The sequence below is a fragment of the Manduca sexta genome, chromosome 10, assembly GCF_014839805.1.
Source record: "Manduca sexta isolate Smith_Timp_Sample1 chromosome 10, JHU_Msex_v1.0, whole genome shotgun sequence".
Taxonomy (NCBI): Eukaryota; Metazoa; Arthropoda; class Insecta; order Lepidoptera; family Sphingidae; genus Manduca; species Manduca sexta.
This window is the reverse complement of record NC_051124.1, coordinates 5,524,164-5,548,167: the sequence shown is the minus strand read 5'-3', so window position 1 is coordinate 5,548,167 and position 24,004 is coordinate 5,524,164. Positions and strand designations below refer to the sequence as shown.

Below are 24,004 nucleotides of genomic sequence, written 5' to 3'. Positions count from 1 at the left end.
GCACCGAGAGTTCCGTACAAACTTGTAGGTGAGGAATCCAAGTACATAAATATTTATTTATGGTTTTAAAATTTATTCTTTTACTTGTAGTTTAAGTTATTATTACTTGCTAAATTGTATGATTCTAGATCAACGGGAAGTATTCTATAGTTTTTGATTCCCTTATGAAATGGCAAAATATGCGAATATAAGAAAAATATACGGTGCTATCTTTTGACCACAATGACTTACTCGTTTTATCTTTTCACGGCTAAAAGAGACCATAGACCCAATTACTTGATATAACCTTCAACTTAATACCTCGACGCACTGCTGAGAAAAATCTTGCCACGCACACGGACAAGAAAGTTATCATATAACGGTTTCTTTTACGGCACGGAACTCTAGGAATCTACCTAAAAATGGAGTGACATTAAAAAAGCCAATGTGATGGATACACTATATACAAATATATAAATAGATGATGTTAAACTTATACCTATTTACTAATAATTTTATTAATCAATGTCTCAAGTAATCACTTTTTTGTTTCGTCTTCGTGCGTAGTCTGACTGTCAAGGAAACCAAACTAATTGATGAACACTGATATATTTCTTAAGCTTACGCGAATGTTAGATATTTAAATTAAACTATTTTACTAATTTTATCGCGGTTTTAATATTATACTTTTCTCGCGACGTTTCGAAGACTTTGCAGCCTTCATTGTCCCCCCGTGACCCGTTCGTAAAATAGTTTAATTGAAATCACTGACATATTGTCAGATAAATCAATCATGATCGTAATGTCCTCATTATAACATACAGAAAAACATAATATTATTTTATAATCAGTCATTCAACAAGGGTATGCTTTGGATAATAATATCAGCCCTGTATATTGTCCCACTGCTGGGCATGGACTATTCTACTGATTACTAGAAAGCACTGACTATAAACTATATATAAAATTGCCAATAACTATCTAATCTCCAATAATCTGTGTCTTATCTCACAATAATACCTGAAATACATTTATCACCTAAATGTATGTAATATTTATCATAATCTGAAGTAATAAAGGATAACACCATTTGTTAAGTAAGACGTGCAACTCAAGTTGAGAGGCGCAAAGTATGTATATGAAATATATAGCTATAATAAAATATTCTATGTATGGTAATGAAATAATTAAACCACATCTGTTAGATGCAAAATAGACTTTACCCTATTTGAATAAAACTGTTTTTAACATAGCTGTTATTAACAAAAGCTGATTTACTACTTATATAAGCATCACCCGCGTACGTACTTTTAATATTCACATTATGTAAGTTGATATACTAGTGATAATATATAAGGCTTCTCGATGCAGCTCTACAGGAGTTATAAAAATATAGACAGCTTACGAAGCGCAGTGGCTGAGTAAACGGCTTGAAAACAATAGGAGGTAGGTTCGACACCCGCACCGTGATAAATGTTTGTATGTATCACTATTATATCTGTGTCGATCTTGGAATTTCAGACTAAAGAAATGTTCGTAGTTCATATATGACAAAACCAGCCTTTTTAGAATCAGCTCTACATGACATTTAGTTGTTGCTTATTTCACTACATTAAATATTAAAATGTTATATAGATATTAATAAAAAAAATCAAAATATTAATGTATATAACGAAACACCATAGAAACTATCAGTTTTATCATCGCCTATTTATAGAAAATATGTATTCTAATACAATCCAAAAACTAGAAATGTTTAAATGAATGAAAAAAAAATCGTAAAATATTTTAATTTCTATCCCTATTATTACATTTAATTACACTCTTATTAATTAACAATAGGCCACACCATCTCGCACACAATTAATTCAATAATTATTCCACTCACCAGACATCTTCATTTTCATATCAAAGTTCAGCATTCGAAATTATCATAGTCCAATACACAAATATCGATATACACTAAAGAGATCACTATAGTTTATCACTAACACTACACTTTACGTGGGTAGTTCCGCAGTGCGAGCTGTGTGCGTCGGCCGCGACGCGCCGGGCTAGAGTAACGGGAGGAAGCGAGAAGCTCATCCCTTGGATCCCGAATCCCGTGTCGCCCGGGCCACCACCCCGCCGGCCCCCGCCCGCGCCCCGACCAGCCCCACCGCGCCCCGCTCGCGCCCCGCCTGTGTCTTTGCACAACGCTCTCTGTCGCACGCTACAGCAATGTTAAGGCAACTGAAAATCCGTTTCAATGGGACACGTAACAAATAGAGAAAATTATGTTTATTTACAGTTCGTTATTTTTTTGTTATTAAACTATTTTGGTTAAAATAAATCCTATTGTTTTTTTATTGTTTAAGCGTTTTAACCGTATTATTGAAAACCACATCATAAAAACCGCAACTAATAAATAAAAAAAAAGAGTTTATTAAGATACAATTTTGTGCTAATACTAACAAGTAAATCCTGTAATGTGGTCTTCATTTAGAAACAACCTTCCATCTTTTCAAACAGAAGGCCCTTTAATCTCAGCAACAGTATTCTAAGAATATATTACAGTCATAAGTTTTTAATCAGAAACCAGGCACAAAGCCGTAATAACAACTCTATTACAATATTTTACATCGGGAGCGACCTACAAACAATGGCCCTTCAGTTATCGACAGCGCTTATAACAAATCACTTGTGCAGACCGTCCGATTTGCGTTGGTCTCTGGCTTTTCACCTGCCTGCCATTTTTTATTCCTCTAATCTGAGGAGTTGAGGGAGCAGGGCGGTCCAATTGAGGCTGGTAGTTGATATGAGACAGGGCGCAGATTAAGAAAACAAACTAGATTGAATGCCAGCAATCTGCGAGCCTTATCGCATCGTATTCAATGGTACGAGCCACTGTTCAACAGTTTATAAACATTTCGCTGTAAATTTTCGATTATTTAATTTGAGATTGTGTTGGCGTAAGTAGCCAGGTGTAAGCTGTTTGGTTTCTTAGTAAGCGTCAGACTGGTACATAATTTTCTTTTGACTCTACATATTTGAAAGTCATATTATCACGAGATATTTTAGTTATTTACTCATTCTAAATACAATACAAATGAGCCGTTAATAAGTTCATATTTAAAAACAGATTTTTTAATTAAACATATATGTATTGTTATACTTTATTCATTATAGGTTTTCTTTTTCTGAGATATTACAGCTAAAAATGTTTAACATAAAACCAAGACCATATCATAACCTATAGAAAATGTGTAGATGTATTTAAGATAGTACTCAAACGTAACTTAAAAAATACCAATACAGGTGGTGGAGACCGCTACGATAAAATTTCAGCGTAGCGTAACCGACTGTCTGAAAATAGCGATCGCCGGCCAAGTGAGACGGCAGATAACTAGATAACGCTCGAGATCTGTGCCCGGCGCCGTGATTGGTCCGCCCGCGCGGTGGGCGTGGCCACGTAGCGGATGCACCAATGAGATGATCCTTATTATCTACATCTTTGTCTGTCAGACTCTCTGATGTGGTACAGGTGCTTCGCTAACATAGAGACGGCGTAGTGGGTGAATCGACGTACTCTACGTATGCTACGTTTGCTGATTTGTCTACATATTTCTGCAAATTATGAAGCGTTATTCTAATTCCTGTTACAAATGCAGTATTCAAACAATAATAAACACAATCTAATATTGCATTATTATTATGTTAGAATTTAAAAAATCGTCTGTATCACAATATTCAAATAATAAATTATTTTGTTGTAAAATATATTGTATACCGGTTAAGCATTTACTAATAATACGTACGACAAATTAAATAAATAAAAACAAAAATGTAGCATCAGTTTTTAAAAATTAATTGTAATTTCCTGAGTAGGAGCTCTTTGCGTTGCAATAGTGCAAAATAATTTACATTACACCATCAAGGATATAAACGTCACATCATAATTCATGAGTCTTTATCACACCGTTTAACGAAAATTGAAATGATTTTTATTTTACAAAATTCAATTACACAATAATGTGCGAGAGATATAAACGTGAAGGTGACAACTGCAATCGATTAGCGACAGACACGAGCAGCGGTAATCGATTTCCCGTTGATGCCGTAATCGATTACACGGTTAGTGTTTAATCAATTCGGTGTCAAGTTGTCATTTATTAGCCTTCTTGTGAATATTTATTTTGTATTTAACTTGCTCAATTTATATTCCATTGAAGGTTTGTGTATGGGTTCATAATTTTACATTTGTTACAAATGTTTAATTAACACAGTGTTACACTAAGATAAAAATAGTTTTCGGATTTTAAACAGGAACAAATTTTTTCAAATATTCAAAATAATTGTAAAATATAGGTGTAGCAACTTTGAATTTTGGATGACCAACATCTTAATCCGCCCCGTGTTCATGAAAACTGCAATCTTCGAAACGTCGAGAGAAAATTATAAAATAAAACAACCGCAATAAAATCTGAAAACTAATTTGATTTCAATGTCTAACAACATAATAAATTATTGAAGCGCTACGCTTTGGAAATTTAAGGACAATTCTGTGTGCAATTTGTTTAAAATAATATCTTAGTTCAATTATCATGCTATTGTAGCTACACAAAGAAATATCATTGATAATCTCTACCTTGACTTATCCACCTGCCCCTATCCGACTCTAATATCATCCACATATATTTTCATTTATTAAACACTTCATTTACCAAGGTGCAAAAGGATTTCGCTTCTATTTTAGGACTGTTCATGTCTGATGCTAACTTCTTTTAGGGAATCCAGCCCTAGTTAAATTAAGTTTGAAATAGCCACATAAAGAGTTGGCAGACGTTCGACCCTAAGACTCGCTAGTCCACAACCCATACACGCTGTAACCAAAGGCAGAAGAGAAATGAAGATATAGACATCAAGATAATATTCTTATTATACATAATATTTTTACACTCAATAATGAACTTTATGGTCATCAACTTTATGCTAGCAGCGAAAGAAAACCTACCTACTTAACAAGTAAAATATTAAAGAGGTCAGAATCGTTTTTCTGTTTAAGCAGAGAATATAAAATCATATCCTGTCCCTGGCGCCGCAAATTTAAATTTAGTTGGTTCATGAGAATTTATATCGTTTAATATTCCGTCGACATAAATTTCTGTAGTACGCTGTCATACGGGACCGCCGAGTATTTTGCACCATTCCTTTACTACTTAGTAAGCCCTTTTTATTTCAATAATATAAACAGAAATATTCAGCATCTTTACAAACGGTTACACTGGATTTTTTACACGGAAAGTATTATTATTTTAGTATATAATCCATACTTATGATTTCAAAAGTCTGTTACGCTATCATGGCTAAACCACTAAATCGATTTTGATAAAATTTGGTACGCAGATAGTTTGAGACCCTGGGGAGGATATAGATTACTTTTTATCTCAGGAAAATATTTAGCGGGAATTTTATCCCATAAAAAATCGCCAAGCGTGTGGAGCTGCAAGCAAAAACTAGCAATGACTAATTATAACCTACCTACCTATCGTATTTAATTAAATTTAACGTACTAAATAAATGAACATAATATTGTATATTATTATAATATAATACAAAGACACGACACTCTAAGAATCCGGAATATTGTAATTGTATACATTCTATTTCTATTGGCCAAACACGAAACGCCATCGAAATTTACTATCGAAACAAACTGGCGACTCCCGTAAAGAGGCACGCCGGTTGAATCGTCAATGAGTGAGGGACGTGACGGTCCGCGGGTTCGGTTCCCTCCAGGGGACTCGCTGCGGCGGTATTTGCGAACTACCTCCTTTTGTTGCCAGTTCGTGACACCACGCCGTGCGGAATGCTAAATCAAAAAAGTTTACCAACTTTCGCAGTTGCGGTATTGGCGAAATACGTTGTTCGTACGAAGTGTCACAATGTAATATAAAATATTGATTATATACATCTGGCCTTGATAAAGTTACTGTTAAGTTTGCAACATAAACGATAACTTGTCGAGTAACCTTGAAGATTTTTCGTAACAAATCGAATAAGTTTTTTCGAAATAAATATCACCATAAACCCAATTTATAAAGTTGAAAAGTTTATTTTTTTTAACATGCGAATCTCAGAAAATACTAAACAGATTTCGAAATTATTTTAAAGGGAAGCTAAATTACTCTTGAGTGCTATAGGCTACTTTTAACTCTGAAAAAACCTATTTAAACCAAAGCAAAAGCTGTTCAATAAAAACGTTGATCAATCAACACCAAACATTCCATTATTATTTGAAAGATTTAAAATCCCATAAAATGGAATCATCAGAAGGACCACGTCCCTATCGGATTGATAAAGCGGCGCACTGTCCATTGCATTTGAAAAGGAGAGATTGGAAAGTTTGAAACGTCAATAGCCCGACTACAATGGTTCTCTACATCGTCAAGCCTGAGATTGTGATCTTAAAGATCAATCAGACTGTAGAATAAAATACGTTAGGTGTGTTAAAAGATTTTTTTACGAATGGAATAAATGAATATACATCGCAATAAGATGTTCAAAAATAATATATACTAATATATGAACCTAAAGAGTTTGTTAATTTGAATGCGCTTATCTCAGGATCTACTAAACTGTTTGTAAATTTTTCTCACTAATAAGAAGCTACATTATTCCAGAATGATATAGGCTACTTTTCATTCTTTGTAAAACATTTTCACGCCGCCGGAGCCACAAAGGGTAGTATGTATAATTTCAATGAAGTTTAAAACATTAGACCGTACATCGGTGAGAGATTATTCTCTATAAATGCTACACGTGTAATTAAAACAAATATATATTTATATGAAAATTGATGTCTAATAACATTTCCCGTCTAATCTATTTCAAGGTATAAAACACGTGTATGAAGGCAGATTTTTATCAACTACTTACACATAATATTTTGAAACGTTTTGCATTAAGGATATAAATCACGATAACGGTAGTCATATCACGTCTAAACTTATCATCTCTCAGTCATAGTTACGGTAGAGTCCAGTTAATCTACTGGATGACAACTGAGGATATCGCAAATCAATTTAGCTATCAAATTTGTTGCTAGGGCACTCTTTTATCAAACAAAATATGTCGTAAGACCTGAAAACATGATTCATTTACAGATGAGACAGTTATCCGTACAAATTCAATAAAATAGCCGGTAATTTATACTCTATGACGTTAAAGACTACACTGACAAACTATTGCCGCTCTCCGAACCCTTTTAAGACGTACGGCCACCTAAAGAATTGCGTTTAAACCGTCGAATTTAAATTGTTCCGACAATGGGGCATGCCGTTTCAATTTTGAGTGAGGAGAGTGTAAATCGAAAATCGCGATAGCCGCTCGCTAAGCGCCTCCTGGGGCAACTCACTACAATTTATGGACGTAATAAAACGACATTAGAAAGCAACGGTGGCTGTTACTCAACGAATCTGTTGTGACTGGACCTGTGACGGTATTATGGGATGTCTTTGAAAATTCTGGTAGCAAAGGTAGTTCGTTGGAATCAAAAGGATTGTTTACAAACGAGAATTTGACCTGTAATTTTATGAACGAGCCTGAACCGATTATAGTCCTAATCAAGGTCTAACAGAAGAGACAGAAGACCGAATCAAGGTCTAACAGAAGAGATCGAGGACCAAATCAAGATCGAACAGAAGAGAGTAAGAAGACCTAAAACAATATTTTTTAACCTGACTTACGTTTGTTAGCCTGGCAAGAGTTGGCTTATACAAACACGCCCGACATTTGTGTGAACGCTTTGGGCGCTTGCAACCCTTGAAAATTAAGCGATCATACTAAGGGTAACCCACTAACGGGTTACGAACCTCGGCTTAAAACAAAACTGAGAGAAGATGAGACATCAACGATTAATCCAGAGAAGCACAGCTTTGAATACAGCTATACTTCAAATACCAAGTCAAAAAGAATGCCAAAGCTCGCCATAAAAACATAAAGCTTATATAAATTAACGCAATAAATGCCAGTCGATCTAAAAAAAACAACGTGACGTGGAAACGGAAGCGACTAAAGCAATAATGTTTCGCAAAATATGACTGAATTGTTTCTCGCGTGGCCGGCCGCGTTCTGTCGCCGACACAGGAAAACTAAGCTTTTGTTTAATCTATTTCATTATGGTTACACTTGATACACAATAGTTGTTACTTGGAGATTGGGTTGCTATTTCTATAGAAAGTAAAGTAAGTGTTAGTTTATCAGAATAATATTTTGAAAAAAAAACGTCTTCATTTTCGATTATGTTTGCCGTGTGGGTAAAAATATAATATATAATATATACCTTAATACCTACTTAATTAGGCCTTATACGCTCTTGTAAAATAAAATCTGTACAATATTTGGAGGCACTAAAATTCGAATTTGAGGAAAAGACACAATCACGCCTTTTATCCCCGTAGAGGTAGACAGAGACACAACTGGTGAACATACGTTCCGCCGTATGTATTCTGTCCCACGATGAGATAGGACGCAAGCCTATCGCCATTTCGGGCACAAATTCCAAACTCCAGGCTGAAAATGAGTAGACAAATCCAATATCAATACCCAACCCGGGATCGAACCCTAGACCTCTAGTAGTCTTAACACAACTACGCCACCGAGACAATTAATATAAAAGTTATAAATCAATTAGGAAAAGTTTTTGACTTGCCGTTTGTCGGAGAGCGTCGGAACGTGCCAAGTATCATGTTAAATTAAGTAATCGTGGTGTAATTGAAGCAACGTTCAGGGAACAAGGGCTCATCAATCACCGGCCCTAGCTTCTATTACGGAGTAAGTTTGGGACGAGAGAGATTAATGACAAAAAATACGCATAAATAAAAAAAAAATTAAGGTATTTGAACTATATTTGATAAATGTTATCAATTTTTTTATGGAAAATTTATAATTTTTTGTGTAACATAAATTTTTAAAATTATTTATTTTTATATAATATGTTATATATAACGTATAAAATTAAGAAAATCCAGGTGTATGCTATATAGATCCTAGAGATTATAAGTTACTTTAGTATCCCTGTTTCAAAATAAATAAAAAATATATATAAACGCTCTACTGCGCTATGTCTTCTAAATATGAAAACAAAAACTATGACGTTCATAAAAGCGAGCAAAAATACATTTTCCTTTTATTATCTCTTTGCCATGAACTTATAACTCACGCCACAACTACGTTAAAACCCGCTATAACTAGGATCACCACAAAAAAAAACTTGAAATAAAATTGGTGTTCCTTAAAAAATGTATTCAGCTTTATAGTCATCTTATCTGAAACATAGGAAGATTTCTTTAAGGCCTAATTCTACTTTATGTTAACCTTTATAAAATTCTTTTGTCATAACTTGCTATCATTTACCAACGATTTTTTATAACATAATAATATTTTTTTTAAATTTAAGCACCTTACTAATACGTATTTAAGCTACATATTAGTTTATTTATTATTAATTTCGTCTGGTTTTTTTTATATAATTATACGCTATAAGATTGTCTTACCCTCCAGATAAACTTAGATAAGATTTTTGAGATATTGTCAAATAAAATCTATGTAGTTCACTTTTTATGTTTTTATGAATAAAAAAAGAAGTCAAGCATTAATTCACTTTCAAAAAGTTTACTGTTAATTTTTACTTCATTATAATGGCATAAATAAAATGACTAGTTAAAGTATTTATACTATACCAGTAAATAAATATAACCAAAACAATACAAATACAAAAATCCCGCAAGAATCCTAACGTGTGGTAACCCCACAGTTTTATCCCCACTTCAGTTTTAGTAGTGATTGCTGTAAATCTGCTAATGCGTCTTGCGGTTCCATGCCGTGCAGAAGATTTTATTTAGGGTGAACCAAGTTTATTATCCTCAATGCCTGTAATGACTTGCATGCTATACCTTTGGAATTCACTTTTGCTGTATTAAATTAAACAGCTTACTTCCTTCAGTTGTATTTAAAGAAGAAGTAATTTCTAAAGATACTCGTACGTAAATTTCATCCTAGTACTTCAAAAATTTTATAAGAACAAATAAATGTTATTCAGTGTTTTTCTTCGCAAAAAACCGTTATAGGTGGTTAAGAAATCTCAACTATTTAGCAAAAAAAAAGTAATCCATTCTGCTATTGGTCACCCAAAAATCTTAGAGCATTCACCCTATTCTTAAAACTCGATCAAAAATCTCACCAAACACTCACCCTCCAATCGCATTCGAGTTGATAATAATGTCCTGCATTGACTTACGCACAAAGGGCATTCGCAAATTACACACCAGGCCAGCAATTACTCTGCACTAACAACAGATACATTTGTATGACAATGATAAAGTTTTTCTAACGAAATATGATATATGTTACCGGTAAATTGCAATATTTGAAATGCAATTGTGAGTTGTGAAATTGCAATATGACAGTTTGGTATTTTAATGTACATAGTAGGTCACTTTCAGATAGATTATTTGTAAACATAAACAATATGGGCGTCTTTTTCAAAAAATATTTTATTTTAATTTGTAAAATCCGGAGAAGTGCGAGTTGGACTCGCGCAAGGGTTCCGTAAAAACAAGCTTTTTTGTTTGTTTAAATACATGTTTTCAGTTTTTAGATTTTATCTTGTCATATTAATTTATCTATGGATTTTCGTAACATTGTTTTATTAACACTTTTGAATATTTTTATAATACATTTTATTTGAAATAAAAGTAGACTTTAAAATAAATAATAAAAGCATCACATAACTTAAGATATAAATATTAGTAATTATTACTTTTAACAAACATATTATAAAATAATAAAAATAATTTTAACAAAAAATTTTACCGCCTTCAAAAACCACTCAAAACCAAACAATAATTTCACATAACAGGTAAATATTGGATACCAATTTTGGAGTCGGTGCCTAATTAAAATTGCTTTATGGGACCAATCTGGGGAGATATTCTTTCGAATAAAAAAAGAATTTTCCAAATCGGTTCATAAATGAGCGAGTTCTGAAGTAACAAACATAAAAAAAAATCACATCGAATTGATAACCTCCTCCTTTTTTTTGAAGTCGGTTAAAAAAGGTATATACGGCTACCTCTCGTTGTTCATAACATCTGAACTGAACTTATTCACAATACTCAAGCAAACGATGTTACAATCACCATTATCAATTCCAAGTACATTACATCAATTTGTAACGCGTAAAAACAATTCCGAACTCCTTTAATGATATCGCGTTATCACGCAGATAAGAATTCGACAAGTGACCTTCCGGCGACACCTCTCAGAACTGATAGTGGAGCGCGTCCGTTCGACCTCGGCTTTCACGGAACACCACTGTTTTTACACTAATTGTGTTATTTCTTACGTAATTATCTAAAATTGGAATTCTAAATATGATTAGATGCTGATTTATTATTTCCGAGTGTGAAGTGCATTTATCAGTAACCTCCAGATTATAATACATTGCGTCTTAAAAAACATTATCATTTATGTAAATGTCTTGTCTTCATCTAGTAAAAAGGTTGCTATTGTTAGGCGGGTTTTATATTTGTAAGTTTTACTTACGTAACTTACTTACGAGCAATTTACTCGAGTAAACTTCAAAACCTACTTCCAGTATGTCACCCAGATTTTGTTACAACATTCCTAAGCCATTTTACGAACTTACTACTAGTAAATCATTCGTAAGTAACTTACGCACATAAAACTTACAAACATAACGCCTATACATAACCCAGTAACCGATGTTTATATCGATAACACCCGGAAACCGATTTTCACCCATCCTATAGCACATGGAGTCGTTATTGGAATGATAATGGAAACGTCAGCGAGGCGAGAGGCGCCCGGCTGTGATCTGTCACCGATGAATGCGTCAAAGGGTTTTTGTCGGCGTGAATTAAATCGGCCAGCGGGAGGCTGCGAAGCGTTCGGGAGCCGGATCCGGACAAACCAGATTGTTGAGGTACGTTATAGACAGAATGGGAACCAAAAATATATCTAGTGTTTTCATGTTACGCAATTAGGTATGGTAATAAATATACTGTATAATAGAAGGAGGAATTAGATCTAACAAAGTATGTCTCTTAAGTGTTCGGTTTAGCATTCGTTTTTAGTTTTTTTAATACGTCACAATATAAATAAAAAAATTATACGATTTTTATACCTTTTATGCATGATTTAATTTTAAAATGCTTCTACTTGATAAACAACGCAACCTATAATAAGCGAACAAAAAGTAATATATAAACATAAAGTGAAAAGATTCTCGAGAGTAATTTATCATTTCCCTAATGCAAAGAATAAGAAAGACATTACCGTAGCCGAGTTTCATCTGTTACCCCAGCGTACCGATCAAATAATTAGCTTCTCGATAAAATATTGGCAGCATTTTCCCTTGTGTAGCTTCGCTTCGTTCCCCGCGAGCCACAACTGTCGATGTCACCTTAATTTACGGCCCTCAATTATAAATTTTACATCCTCCTAACCCGCTAACTCCTAACAAGCGAAAATAAACTCTACTTGTGAAATAATAACACTCTTAATTAGATATTCCACTGCTAAATAACTTAAGAAGTACAATTTAAGAATCAGAATGTAACTTCAATAGGTTCATGAGAGGCGTTAGAAAATTGAATATCGGAATCTGAAAAGTTACAATGAGCTGAATGTTTGGCTGTAAACCTAATTATCAGAGTCATTAAAATTAATGTCAAAGATAAATATTCATTGAAAATAATCGCTAAACGTAAAAATGTCGGACACCAATATCGTATCCAGTACATAATTAAAATTGTTTGCTGCAACAAAATGATAAAATTGATAATTATATTTAACGACGACTTTTAAAGCGACTAAACATAACATCCATAACAAAAAGTATGGTTTCCTTGTAGCTGACCTCTGACACCAGATATACATCATCCTGCTAATTAAATTTGTTGTTTTATCGGCTGGAGTAGAGTTAACGAGCTCCGCACCGATCCCAGTACTACGCACATGCACACGGTACTTATCATTTGCCATAGCTATGTCATACATTAATAATTATGGCGTTCCCGCCAACGTGGATCTTGTAAACAATTATTTTCGATGCTATTTATGTAATATGACAAATAAGAATACTGTAATTAAAACGTGTGTGGTCACGTGAAGAACTTAATTGTTATAACCATCTATCAATGCTTTATAGTTACGTTAGTACGTGTTTAATTACAATGCATTTATAACAGACATTTATCGATATTATTAAAAATATTGTCACGACACGTACACACTCATTTAAAAAATGAGTGCATTATGAATGCAAGACTGAAGAACCTATAAAATGTATTAGAAAATTATATAATAATACTATGACGTCACACCGTCTAGACGTCCCCATTACAAACACAAAGATATGATTAAACTGCCAGAAGCCGCGAACTTTATTTTATAAAAATCATTTGACGAGGGTCCGCCGTTAATTTCGGCTACAATGTGATAAATAATAAGAGAGGTGTAATGCGGGGGCCGCATCCCTCTAAAATGCGCCTCCGATGGGCTGCTTTTGAAGTTTTGACGGCTCACATCCTAATTTTCTTTCTGTCGCCAAAGAGTGTTCCCGCCACGGTTGCCAATTTCCAATAAGAGTTTCTCTTTGTGCCAATATTTCAATTTGAGTTTTTATAAATGTTTTATTGTAACGTAAGTGAAAATTTACCTATTTTTAACAGACAAACCTTGAACATTTCTTATATATATCGTTGAATTACCAAACATATTTGTTAAGAAAGTAGGTATATAAAATACAGAAATATATTTTATAAAACTGTAGGTTTATTTCTAGTAGTATTTTTTATTTAATTCTTGAATGAGATACGGAAAATATTCATATACCTAACACACATAATTAATAATACAGATAACAAAACCCAAGGAAAACCAAACGTATCCTCGTGAACGAATCTACAAAAAAAAATTAGATATGAATAAGCGGAAAAAATAACTAAATCTAATGTTAACGGCAACATAACTAATGTCGTTTTTTTAATCCTTCATTCTTATGGAGAGAAAAAAAATTGTATTTCCAACTCCCTATCATTCTATTTCAATTGTTTCAAACAAGTTAAAGTGTTCAAAAGAAGCTTTAACTTCGCAATCGAGCTCAGTGTAGGATATTATACTCACAAAAAAGAAACTCGAATATATGCATATATCCTCGCTATGTATGTAGGTGCAACGTAATTGCATATTAAATGTAACACGACCATGCCAAAGTTTCAATTAACGCGGTGTGACATCAAACGGAATCACGTCTAGTGACCTCAAAGAACCTGTCACAAACAAGACAGCCTATCGATGTCAGTTATTAGCTAATATTAACAATAATTTTGCATACATTGACATTCAAGTCACTTGTCTTACTGAATTTCATTAAAACTATATAAATTATTATTCTCGGCTTTTTTCAATAATCTTCTTCACTACAAAGGTAATAAAGGGAAATCTGTAGATAGGCACACAAATATAAGAGCCATAAACAAAGCAATAATTCAAATAGACATCACGCACACATTTGGCACCAGTAAATCAAAATATAAACATGACCCATTCGATTCATAGCGGCTGTGATCCGTGAAAAATTGCTAATTTTAAAATGCTATTTTTCCATCGCAGTCTGCGGCGACTGTGTCATTAGTGTGACACTGTTCAAAACTACTAACTTGGTGTAAATTTATTATTATCAGGTGATTAAAACATTGAATTAATCATCGCTAAAAAAAGATATTTTCCACGAATTAAAGTTGCCGTTTACGCGTATCAATACTAAATCTATTTTAATGTTTATTAAGCTTAGTTATTTTACAAATAAGTTTGGAATTCAGCCCACCTTTTTTTTATAACACGCAAATTTTAATTTTAATCCATTTATGTTTTTATATTCCATTTATTTCTATATAACATTATTTTTCTGCCTATCACTGAAATGGCCTATCTTTACACGTGGACTCACGAACTATTTACACTTATGTTATCAGGATTTCAAATCTTCGATAACAGCATATTATGTATTTAAAATAGATATGTCGATAAAGCATTACGCATTAAAATTGAATACATGATCATAAACACGAACACAAAATGTCATCAATATAATCAATACATAAAAAATAATCTATTTACATTCTAATTTCCTTAAAGCTAAAATTAACAATTTTAAACAATTTATTTCATACAAAATTTAAATTATTGCGATTTACAAATGACCACATACAAAATAAGTGAATGAACGTATCCCGATGGGATTTTCATTGACACGTACAGGAGTTGAGGGCAGTAATGTATTAAACATGGCAATTACTTAGGTAAACCGCACGCAAATCTAATCCAACATAAAAAACTGGTTCAAGAGCAAAAGAAATATCGTAAACGGACTAAAAGTCATCAAAAATTCCACTCTTGTATATAGTAAAGATAACCATCCCTTAATCGAAATGCCCTAAATCCTGTACCGCTTTATTGTGCAAGCGAATATCGCAGCCATATATCATGCAGTGCTCATCACGTTTTTAATAAAAATCCGCGTCAGCCTGTTTGTTTTCGTTTTTTATTTTCATTCGCAGCTCCTGTACTATACTAACAAAAGGTGTTTGTTTCCATTGTGATATTTATCTTTATATAGGACCTAATTAAGACCATTGTAAAGTTTCTGTCTGGTATCAAAAAGTAAGATTAAAAAACAAAAAAGTTTTATCAATTAATTTATGACACGTTATTAATGGAGAAGAGAATACCTTTGTAATACAAGGTTCTATACTTAGTATCTGCATACTGTTACTGTTTTTAAACATTTATTTATGCGCAAACGAGCGTCTTGCTCTTGACGTCACGTATTGTAAAATGTATTACAACGGTGTGCGTGCGAAATCAATGCTGTAAACTTACGCAGTTAAATATTTTTCTTATTTATTGAGATTTCTTCATCTGCCCTCAAATTATAGTAATTATAAACCACGGGCCCACTTCAGGCCTCTCAGGTTGCTGTCCAAATATACGTTAGGGTCCGTTATGATTCTTACAATCAAAAGAATTCTATCAACCAAGTCCGACCCCATATCTATTCTTCCAAACCCCTACATTAAATCATACGCTTTTGTACAACAATATAACATAACACGCTGCAATAAGATTGATTTTTGTTTAATAGATTAAAGTATAGCGAAGTCGAGTGTCTGCAAAAGAAATCGTCAATAAACAAAAGTTTAAGTTAAATTAATGCTCTACTTCTACTTACGTGGGTATACAGCGGGCTTTTTATTTGCCGGCGCAAAAACACGTTTTGTTATTGATATAAAACAAAATAAGTAGTAATATTATATTATTTCTTATGACATTAAGAATGTTCAGTACTCTGTTAGGGTTGTATCTATATGACATATAAAACATTGGGAATATCAGTTTTTAGTTATAGAAATGCTTTAAAATTATAAACTAGATTGTTTTTTTAATTACCTGCCATTAAAGTTGTTAATTTTCACTCCAGTCACCTTTATTTAATAAGATTTATTAATTAAATCATGTATTATGAACCCCTGTATAAGCCAAAGAACAAAACGCAATTCACTTGATATAGACCCTTGAAATAATAAAGGCATCCGGACATTCTGAGCCGAAGTCACGATGCCTGGAATCAAACCCGAACTCCGTTCACACAAGCGATTGTTTTCCACCCCAGACCGTTGGAGCGACAAAAGATGGCTTGATAAAAATCATACTCACATACCTCATTTGTTATTGCAATTGCGTGTAAAATAAATTAAGAAATAATAATGAATTTGAAATATGAAATATCGACCACGCGCGTTTGCAAGCATCAATAACTAAACGATTGAAACACAAAAAAATATTTGAAGGAGAATGTCGTACTTATAATACCGTGCTACTAATAGTATACTAAATAAATGTTACTCAGAACGTTGTCCAAAATGTTTCAAAGTTTGAAAATATGCAAAAACAATATGACGGTTATCGTGCATAAAAAATGATTCAAAATTGGAATACAAAAGGAATGGCAGAGTTCACGCCACGACATTTACCCGTTCGCCTCGCTTTTTTGTAGAAAACTATTTTTTTCGCGTGTATTTCTTCCGCTCTCCCATCCGCTTTTGTGTGAAATTTCGCACGGTATTTATAACAATCGGCGTGTCACGGCCGATTTGAATGTGACGCTAATTTTGGTTTCGCGAACCCTTTGATAATAATTGTTAGAAATCATCCGAAGGGGCACTATCTCCTACCTGTCTTTATAAAGACATCAAAAGGGTTGATCTCTTTCTTGACCTTTGACACGAGGGTTGAATTTTTTTTGTAAAATGTGTGAATTCACGGAAAGGATTGGTTTAATCAGCTTCAATTGTTATTGGAGATTTTTTTACAGAAGATAGTTATCTCCGCTTCTTAATTTAAACTTTAGTTATAAATCGATGCAGAGTTTTTATATTCCAATATTTCATCTTTAATCGAAGAAAATAAATTAAAAAGTAACTATCGGCAGAATTATACTCTCTTATTTTTTATATACAGGGGAATGTTCTATTGAATATTTTTTTAGTTTTCCCAAAAATATGTTGCGTTATATGGTAGCGTAGATTACAATCTTATACACATCTCTTGACTCTTGATTTATTCATGCACTTTGATTTCCTAACTAAGGACATACAAAGTACATTGTATAAGGGCACCTACTGTGAGCCTTAGGCGTCCTTATTTGTATTCTTATACACAACAAAATCAAGTGATTATCGACCTTATACTACAGTCGTTTAGTTCCAATTTATATTACTAACAAACACAAAAACATAGCCACAGGGCGTATCTACTTAGTCAGAGTAATCATGTGAATAGTTCCTTACAAATCCTTTTACCGATTATCATTTGAATGACAGAAGTCATGTTATAAGGGGTCTTGACAATCGTCGGAACATAATCATAAATATAAGAGAACGTTCCTATACAATAAACTTAGTTCAAATACATACGGCAATTTTATTGATCATAAATTCTTGTTGGTTTAAGAATTTAAAGATATTATATAGGAAGATCAAGTCAACAATCCTATAGTATTATGTTATATTTAGAACAAGCATCTTCTTTAAAGTAAAAATGCGTTAATACATACTGTTGAAACTGTATAGTAACAAAGAGTATAAACCAAACAATAACAACCAATGTGAGCTATATTATTACTGGCAGTATGCCGCTTTAAATTAAGAAATTGTATACTTCTCTTTTGTCATTGTCTAGTCTTTACTGTTCTCAATAAATCCACTAATCGTTTTACAATCCTAAGTTATTTCTTTCATAATCCATCACATACATCACGTATCAGTAGTGAAGGGTCCATATAACCCAATTCCTGCCGACTTCCCTTAATGTAGAATTTATGTCGAATCTAATTATCATTAGAACAGTTTGCAGACTGCATTCATGTATTAGTACCTATATGTTGTGTTAGGAATGGGATATTTTGCAGAGTAACAACGCCTTAGAATTTATAAACAGAGCAGACTTTATTTACTGTTAGCTGAGTTTTACGCTACATCGTATGTGTTACATAGTAATACATTTTTGTTCTCGTTATTTTCCATGGAAACTACAATGACATTTTCTACATCAGCCAGCTAAATTGATATAATACATATAAAACCTTCAACATGTTTTGTCGGGTCCCCTTTCGAAAAATTTCACCTTTCACCACTGATTCGTATAGAAATAAATACTTATACTTTGAATAAATCCGTAACTAATTAGTAAGCACAATGCAATTCCATAAATTATTCAATACAAGTCAATACAAAATTCTCAACATAACATCTACGAAAGTCACCTTCCGTAATAGACATACGCCTACGCGAGCTACGGCGTAGAGCTCGTAGACACAGATCGATCTGTGGCTACAAGTGACAAAGTTTTTCAAGATGGCGCGGCGGGCGGGGGAGGCGCGCAAGGGGGGGGATGCTCACATTTTTTACTGTCGCCGGGGTGAGCAGTGGAGCCGATCGCAACACCGCTCTCCACTCACTCGGCCTCTTAAAAGCCTCCTCCAAGGGACGTTTCTGAGAAATACATGTGCGGTTATACCCGTAAGTGTCTGTGGCTTTGTCGGAGGGATCTGTAAATGGCCGATCTATGTGCGCTTTAACTGCCGACTTTAAATGAGCGGTGTAGCGTTGTACACGTTTTGGGGCTTGTAGCTTCGTGTAACGGTTTTAATTGGATGGTTTTTCTTAAGACTAAGAGTCAATGTGCTAATAATATAATACAAAATTTGTGTATATAAATACTGAAAACAACTAGGTGTTTATGTAACAGTATACATAATAGTATTTATATGAATGAGGTCATTCTGATATCGAACTTATAAAGTTCATATAATCATCTCGACACCAAACAACTTAATGGATAAACTAAAAAATATATCTTGATATTTATGCAATCTAAATCGAAATACCTTTATGATACAACCCTCACATCATCATTGATTACATTATGATTGCTAATAAAAAATGTACAAATTAATTATGTTAACAATAGAAACTCAAACACGAGTAGATACATGGTGTATCCGTGGATAATACAGTACCGGGTCGGGCCAGAACAAACATCCTGTAGTTGCGCTGGGCGTAACCGATGTGCATACAGCCGCAATTAAACATTGAAAATGAATATTCAATAAAGGTTTTACGATTTCTATGAAATGCAGTAAATGTGATTCAAATATAAAAATAAATTATTGTTTGAGAAAACATTTTTGCATAAGAATAGTCTCTTATTATTAAATAAGAAAGTACGATAAAAAAGTGAATTAAGGGCATTGTATGAAACAATATAATTATGATATTTGTATTGATAAATTAGGCAAAAGTTCCATAATCAGGTACATAGAAAAAGAAATGATTTTATTTGTACGAAATACCTATACGATAAATAGTTATCGCATTGAACATAATGATAGCTGTAGACAATAATAACGAGGTCATCTGGATTAAATTCTTAATATGATAACGGCGGGATCAGGTGTACCGACTTGTTAAAACAATCATATAAAAAAAATGAATATCAATTTTACGATATTGAAATGACAACCAAATGTACATCCATATTTATATTGTAATGTCTTCAAATTATGTTGTGTTGTTTTGTTTTTTGTTTCTGTTGTATTCCGGTTTGAAAGACATTGTAACCGGTGTAACTACTGGACATATTAAGACTTAACATCTCATGTCGCAGGATAGCGAGCGCAGTGAAATACCGAACAATACTTATAATTCAAGATGTTCGATGGTGTTTCTACTATTTTTTGACGGTTGTATCGCTTACCATCAGACGAACGGCAAGTCTCGTCATTGAAAGCAAAATAAATTATATTTAGATATATAGACGTTTTAAAATAAAAACGAATAATTCTACCAAAAAATGATTCGCAATAGCTACCTTATTACTTCCGCACAAGGCAATGTACACAAATCCGCACCGGTACTTGAAATTAATTTGGTATAGCCGCCGGCGATGCTCGCACGCCCCATCCCACAACACTGGCCGCTTAGACACGTGCATAAAGTTGCCAAATAGCTAGAGGAAATTTTGATCGGAGGATCGGTTGATTAGTTTTTATTGGGTAATATGCATATACAGATTGAATGAGCTAACCATAGTTTATAAGAAATTTTAAGTTACTAACATTCATTGTAAGTGAACATCTTGTCTTTTATGAGTGAATATACTTCTCTAAACCTGAACACATATTATAATAATAATAAAAAGGGTATTTTACTTATAATATATTTATTCATCATAATTGTCTTAATAAGATGCAAAAACTGTAAATATTTTTAGATATTTGTTAATAATAAACGCAAAAATTTTATGAAATAAAACTGAACCGTTTTCGTTGAAATTTGGCGTACGAATAAACCGTGTTCTGGATAATAAAGGCTACTTTTTATGCCGAAAAATATATCTTTCACTTATGAGACTTTTATTCATGGAAAGGTCTAACTAGTAGAGTTCCGACCAACTCCAACTAAGTTGTCATTAAGGGGGTCTGCAGCAGTTTTTGTTGATAATTAGATATACAGTATAATCCGTTTATTATGACTCTGCCTATATTGACCAACCTCTTATTATGACGTAATTACACTACGAAGTTTGGTTTTCATATAAGATTCTTTATAAAAAAGTCGGATATAATGACTTCCCTTACAGTGACATGTCGCTTATTGTGACCCCTTTTAATAAATTATGTCCGGTTATAATGACCGACATGATTCTTTACGCCTTCGGTAATGTTCGTTGATGCCCGACGACGTTCGGCACGTGGCTCGTTTTTATTTTGAATCTCAGTGATGGGGAAGAAGAAGTCGAGGAAGAACCATTACCTACCGCAGAAGAGGCATTAAAAGCTGCACAATTATTATCCTGATTTGTTCATAGCAATATTGAAAACGATAATTTGACCATAGCGATGTCTTCTATACACAATAGTATTAGAGACTGTTTTTACAATAAAATAAAAAAAACAAAAGCAGACAAAAATTACAGATTACTTACATTAAAAAAATACAACTTTTATGTACATACATACAAACATACATTTTATAAGTTACTATGTTTCTCTATTAAAGTACTTAAATACATGCATACCATTTACATAAAAATGTTTTTTTTTTTTCACAAAACGCTTTGTATGACGTCCGCTTATTATGACGTGTTTGTCAATTCCTTTCGATGTCATTATAAACGGATTCGACTGTATCTATTTTTAACACCTAATAAACAACATTTAATCAATAATTAATCTGACGCTCAAATCGTTTGACGTAAAGAAGAGAGTGATAAAGAAGTGTTAAAGCTCTTTAGCAATTATAGATATGATTTAAATGATCCGGCGAATTAGGCGGATTAGAGTAGAGATTAGATTAAGTCACATAAAGAAGTATAACTCTATAGAGAATTATGATGAAATGTTCTCCAATTTCGATTTTTTTATGCAGATATAAGGTACAAATTATATTACAATAAAGGCTTTCATATAACTATATATAGTCCTAAATTTGTTAATAAATGAACACCGCGAAACATTTGGTAAAGAAGAATATCTGGAAGATATGTATCATGTTTTAGTGGATTGTAGCTGGAACGAAACTGAGGGAAACATGTTGAGCCAAAGGGGATTCATTTACAGCAACTTGGCAATTGTAACAGCATTCTAACACATCCTCTATCTGAGAAAGCGACATGGTTGTACAAACTAGCCTAGACGATCATAACATAAATACAGTAAAACCCGTTTAAGACGATTTCACAGGGACTCAACCAAAAACGCGTCTTAAGCGGAAAAGCGTATTATGCGGGATATAGGGAAATAAAAAACGGACCTACTACATACGTATGTATTAATATTAGGTATTGAATTGTACATTTAAAAATTATATACGTTATATAAAATGCCGTGTATCTATCACGTTATTTAAAATAATCACTTATTTTAGTTTGACAAAAAGATTTTGAGGCATTAGCAATTACAAGATTTTCAACGTAATGTAACTTTTGTAGTGCGTCTTCACTTTGATTCAAATATGTTACATAGCGTTTTAAATAATTAACTGCTGATAATGCCTGGGCATGTGACAAAATCGGAGTTGACTCACCGCAGAGGTAATACGTGTTGGCGTTAGGGCGTATTAAACGGGATGACGAATCGTATTATGCGTTAAAGAATGTATGAAAACATGTCTCAAGTTGCAGGGACTGATGCAAAATGGCGTATTATGCGAGAAATCGTATTAAGCGTGATCGTATTAAACGGGTTCTACTGTAGAATCTTAAAGTTTGCCAATGGGGATGGCATGATATGTCTGATCCAACCCTTTTTATTATGAAATAAAGAAAAAAATTGAATATTATATACTTACACGATTACATCATGCTTCTACTACGTACTACAATCAGTGTTGTCTACTAATATCTTCACTGTACGTTTATATTGACTTATGCCTTTACACTTTGTCATTTATTATATTTAATAACTATCTCTGGGCCTGCAACTTTGTGTTCGTGGAGTTAGATATATGTGAGTCTTATTATAAAACGCAACATGCTTATGACGTCATTGTTACGATGCGACACAAAGCGTTGAAACTCAACTGCTACTTCGAGGTTTCTTTAAAATTTAACATCTTTTAATTCTGTAGATCGATTTAGATGGAATATACACTTAATACTACTCAGAATAAGGTTTCTTATTTGTCAGTATTTAATTAAATTATGTATTCAAAGTCACTTACTGGATTTTTGCGTCATTTGCACACAAACAGGGAAGGTTTGTGATTTAATTATATTAAGATTTATGGATTTATTTACAAATTTTAAAATAAAATAAAATATCTAGTTTTCGTTCTGATTTTATTGACTTTTTTTGCATCGCTGTGTATTAAATTGTAGTGCATTCTTAACTGGACTTTCTTATATTTTATGTTTTATATTGATCCACGTAATATTCGTTTTGATTTTTAATTTTTTTTTTTTTAAATCTACGTTTTTATCATTTTCTAGACTAAACCCACCATTTCTTCCTCTTCTGCTAGAACACCTAACAAAGCTTTACAGAAGACCTAAACAATTATGTTTTAAACGACATTGTAAGTTCCCAGGTATATAGAAAATATACCCGAATTGACCAAATATAACAAAAAAAAGATTTATTACACTCTGATAATTTCATTAGTTGAGTCACAATGACTGATCAATATTCACAAACAATTCGTTTCGCATGACGGCAATGATAATGACAACGTATCATCAATTTCAAAGATTATTGTTAAAACTTTTTATCATAATCATGCAATTATTGTCAACTGTTGCTTCATATATATTATGCGTTTGCTCGCGGCTTCGCCCGCGTGAAAGAGTTTTCCGGGATAAAAGTCCTGCTATATACTTTCCCGGGATAGAAAGCCTATAA

At 33.1% G+C, this 24,004-nt stretch overlaps 1 protein-coding gene across 6 annotated transcripts in view; it reads right to left on the bottom strand.

Annotated features, from left to right (window-relative positions):
• Nucleotides 1–24,004, bottom strand: part of LOC115440240 (histone-lysine N-methyltransferase PRDM16) — a 126,976-nt gene that overhangs the window by 38,911 nt on the left and 64,061 nt on the right. For 2 of the 6 annotated variants that reach the window (XM_030164461.2, XM_030164462.2), the window contains exon 1: nt 1,868–2,242. The exons of the other annotated variants lie outside the window; for them this stretch is intronic. In XM_030164461.2, coding sequence (XP_030020321.2) covers nt 1,868–1,901 — 34 coding nt within the window. In that variant the 5' untranslated portion in view covers nt 1,902–2,242. Of the gene's footprint in view, nt 1–1,867; nt 2,243–24,004 lie in introns of those variants that run through there. 6 annotated transcript variants of the gene reach the window in all.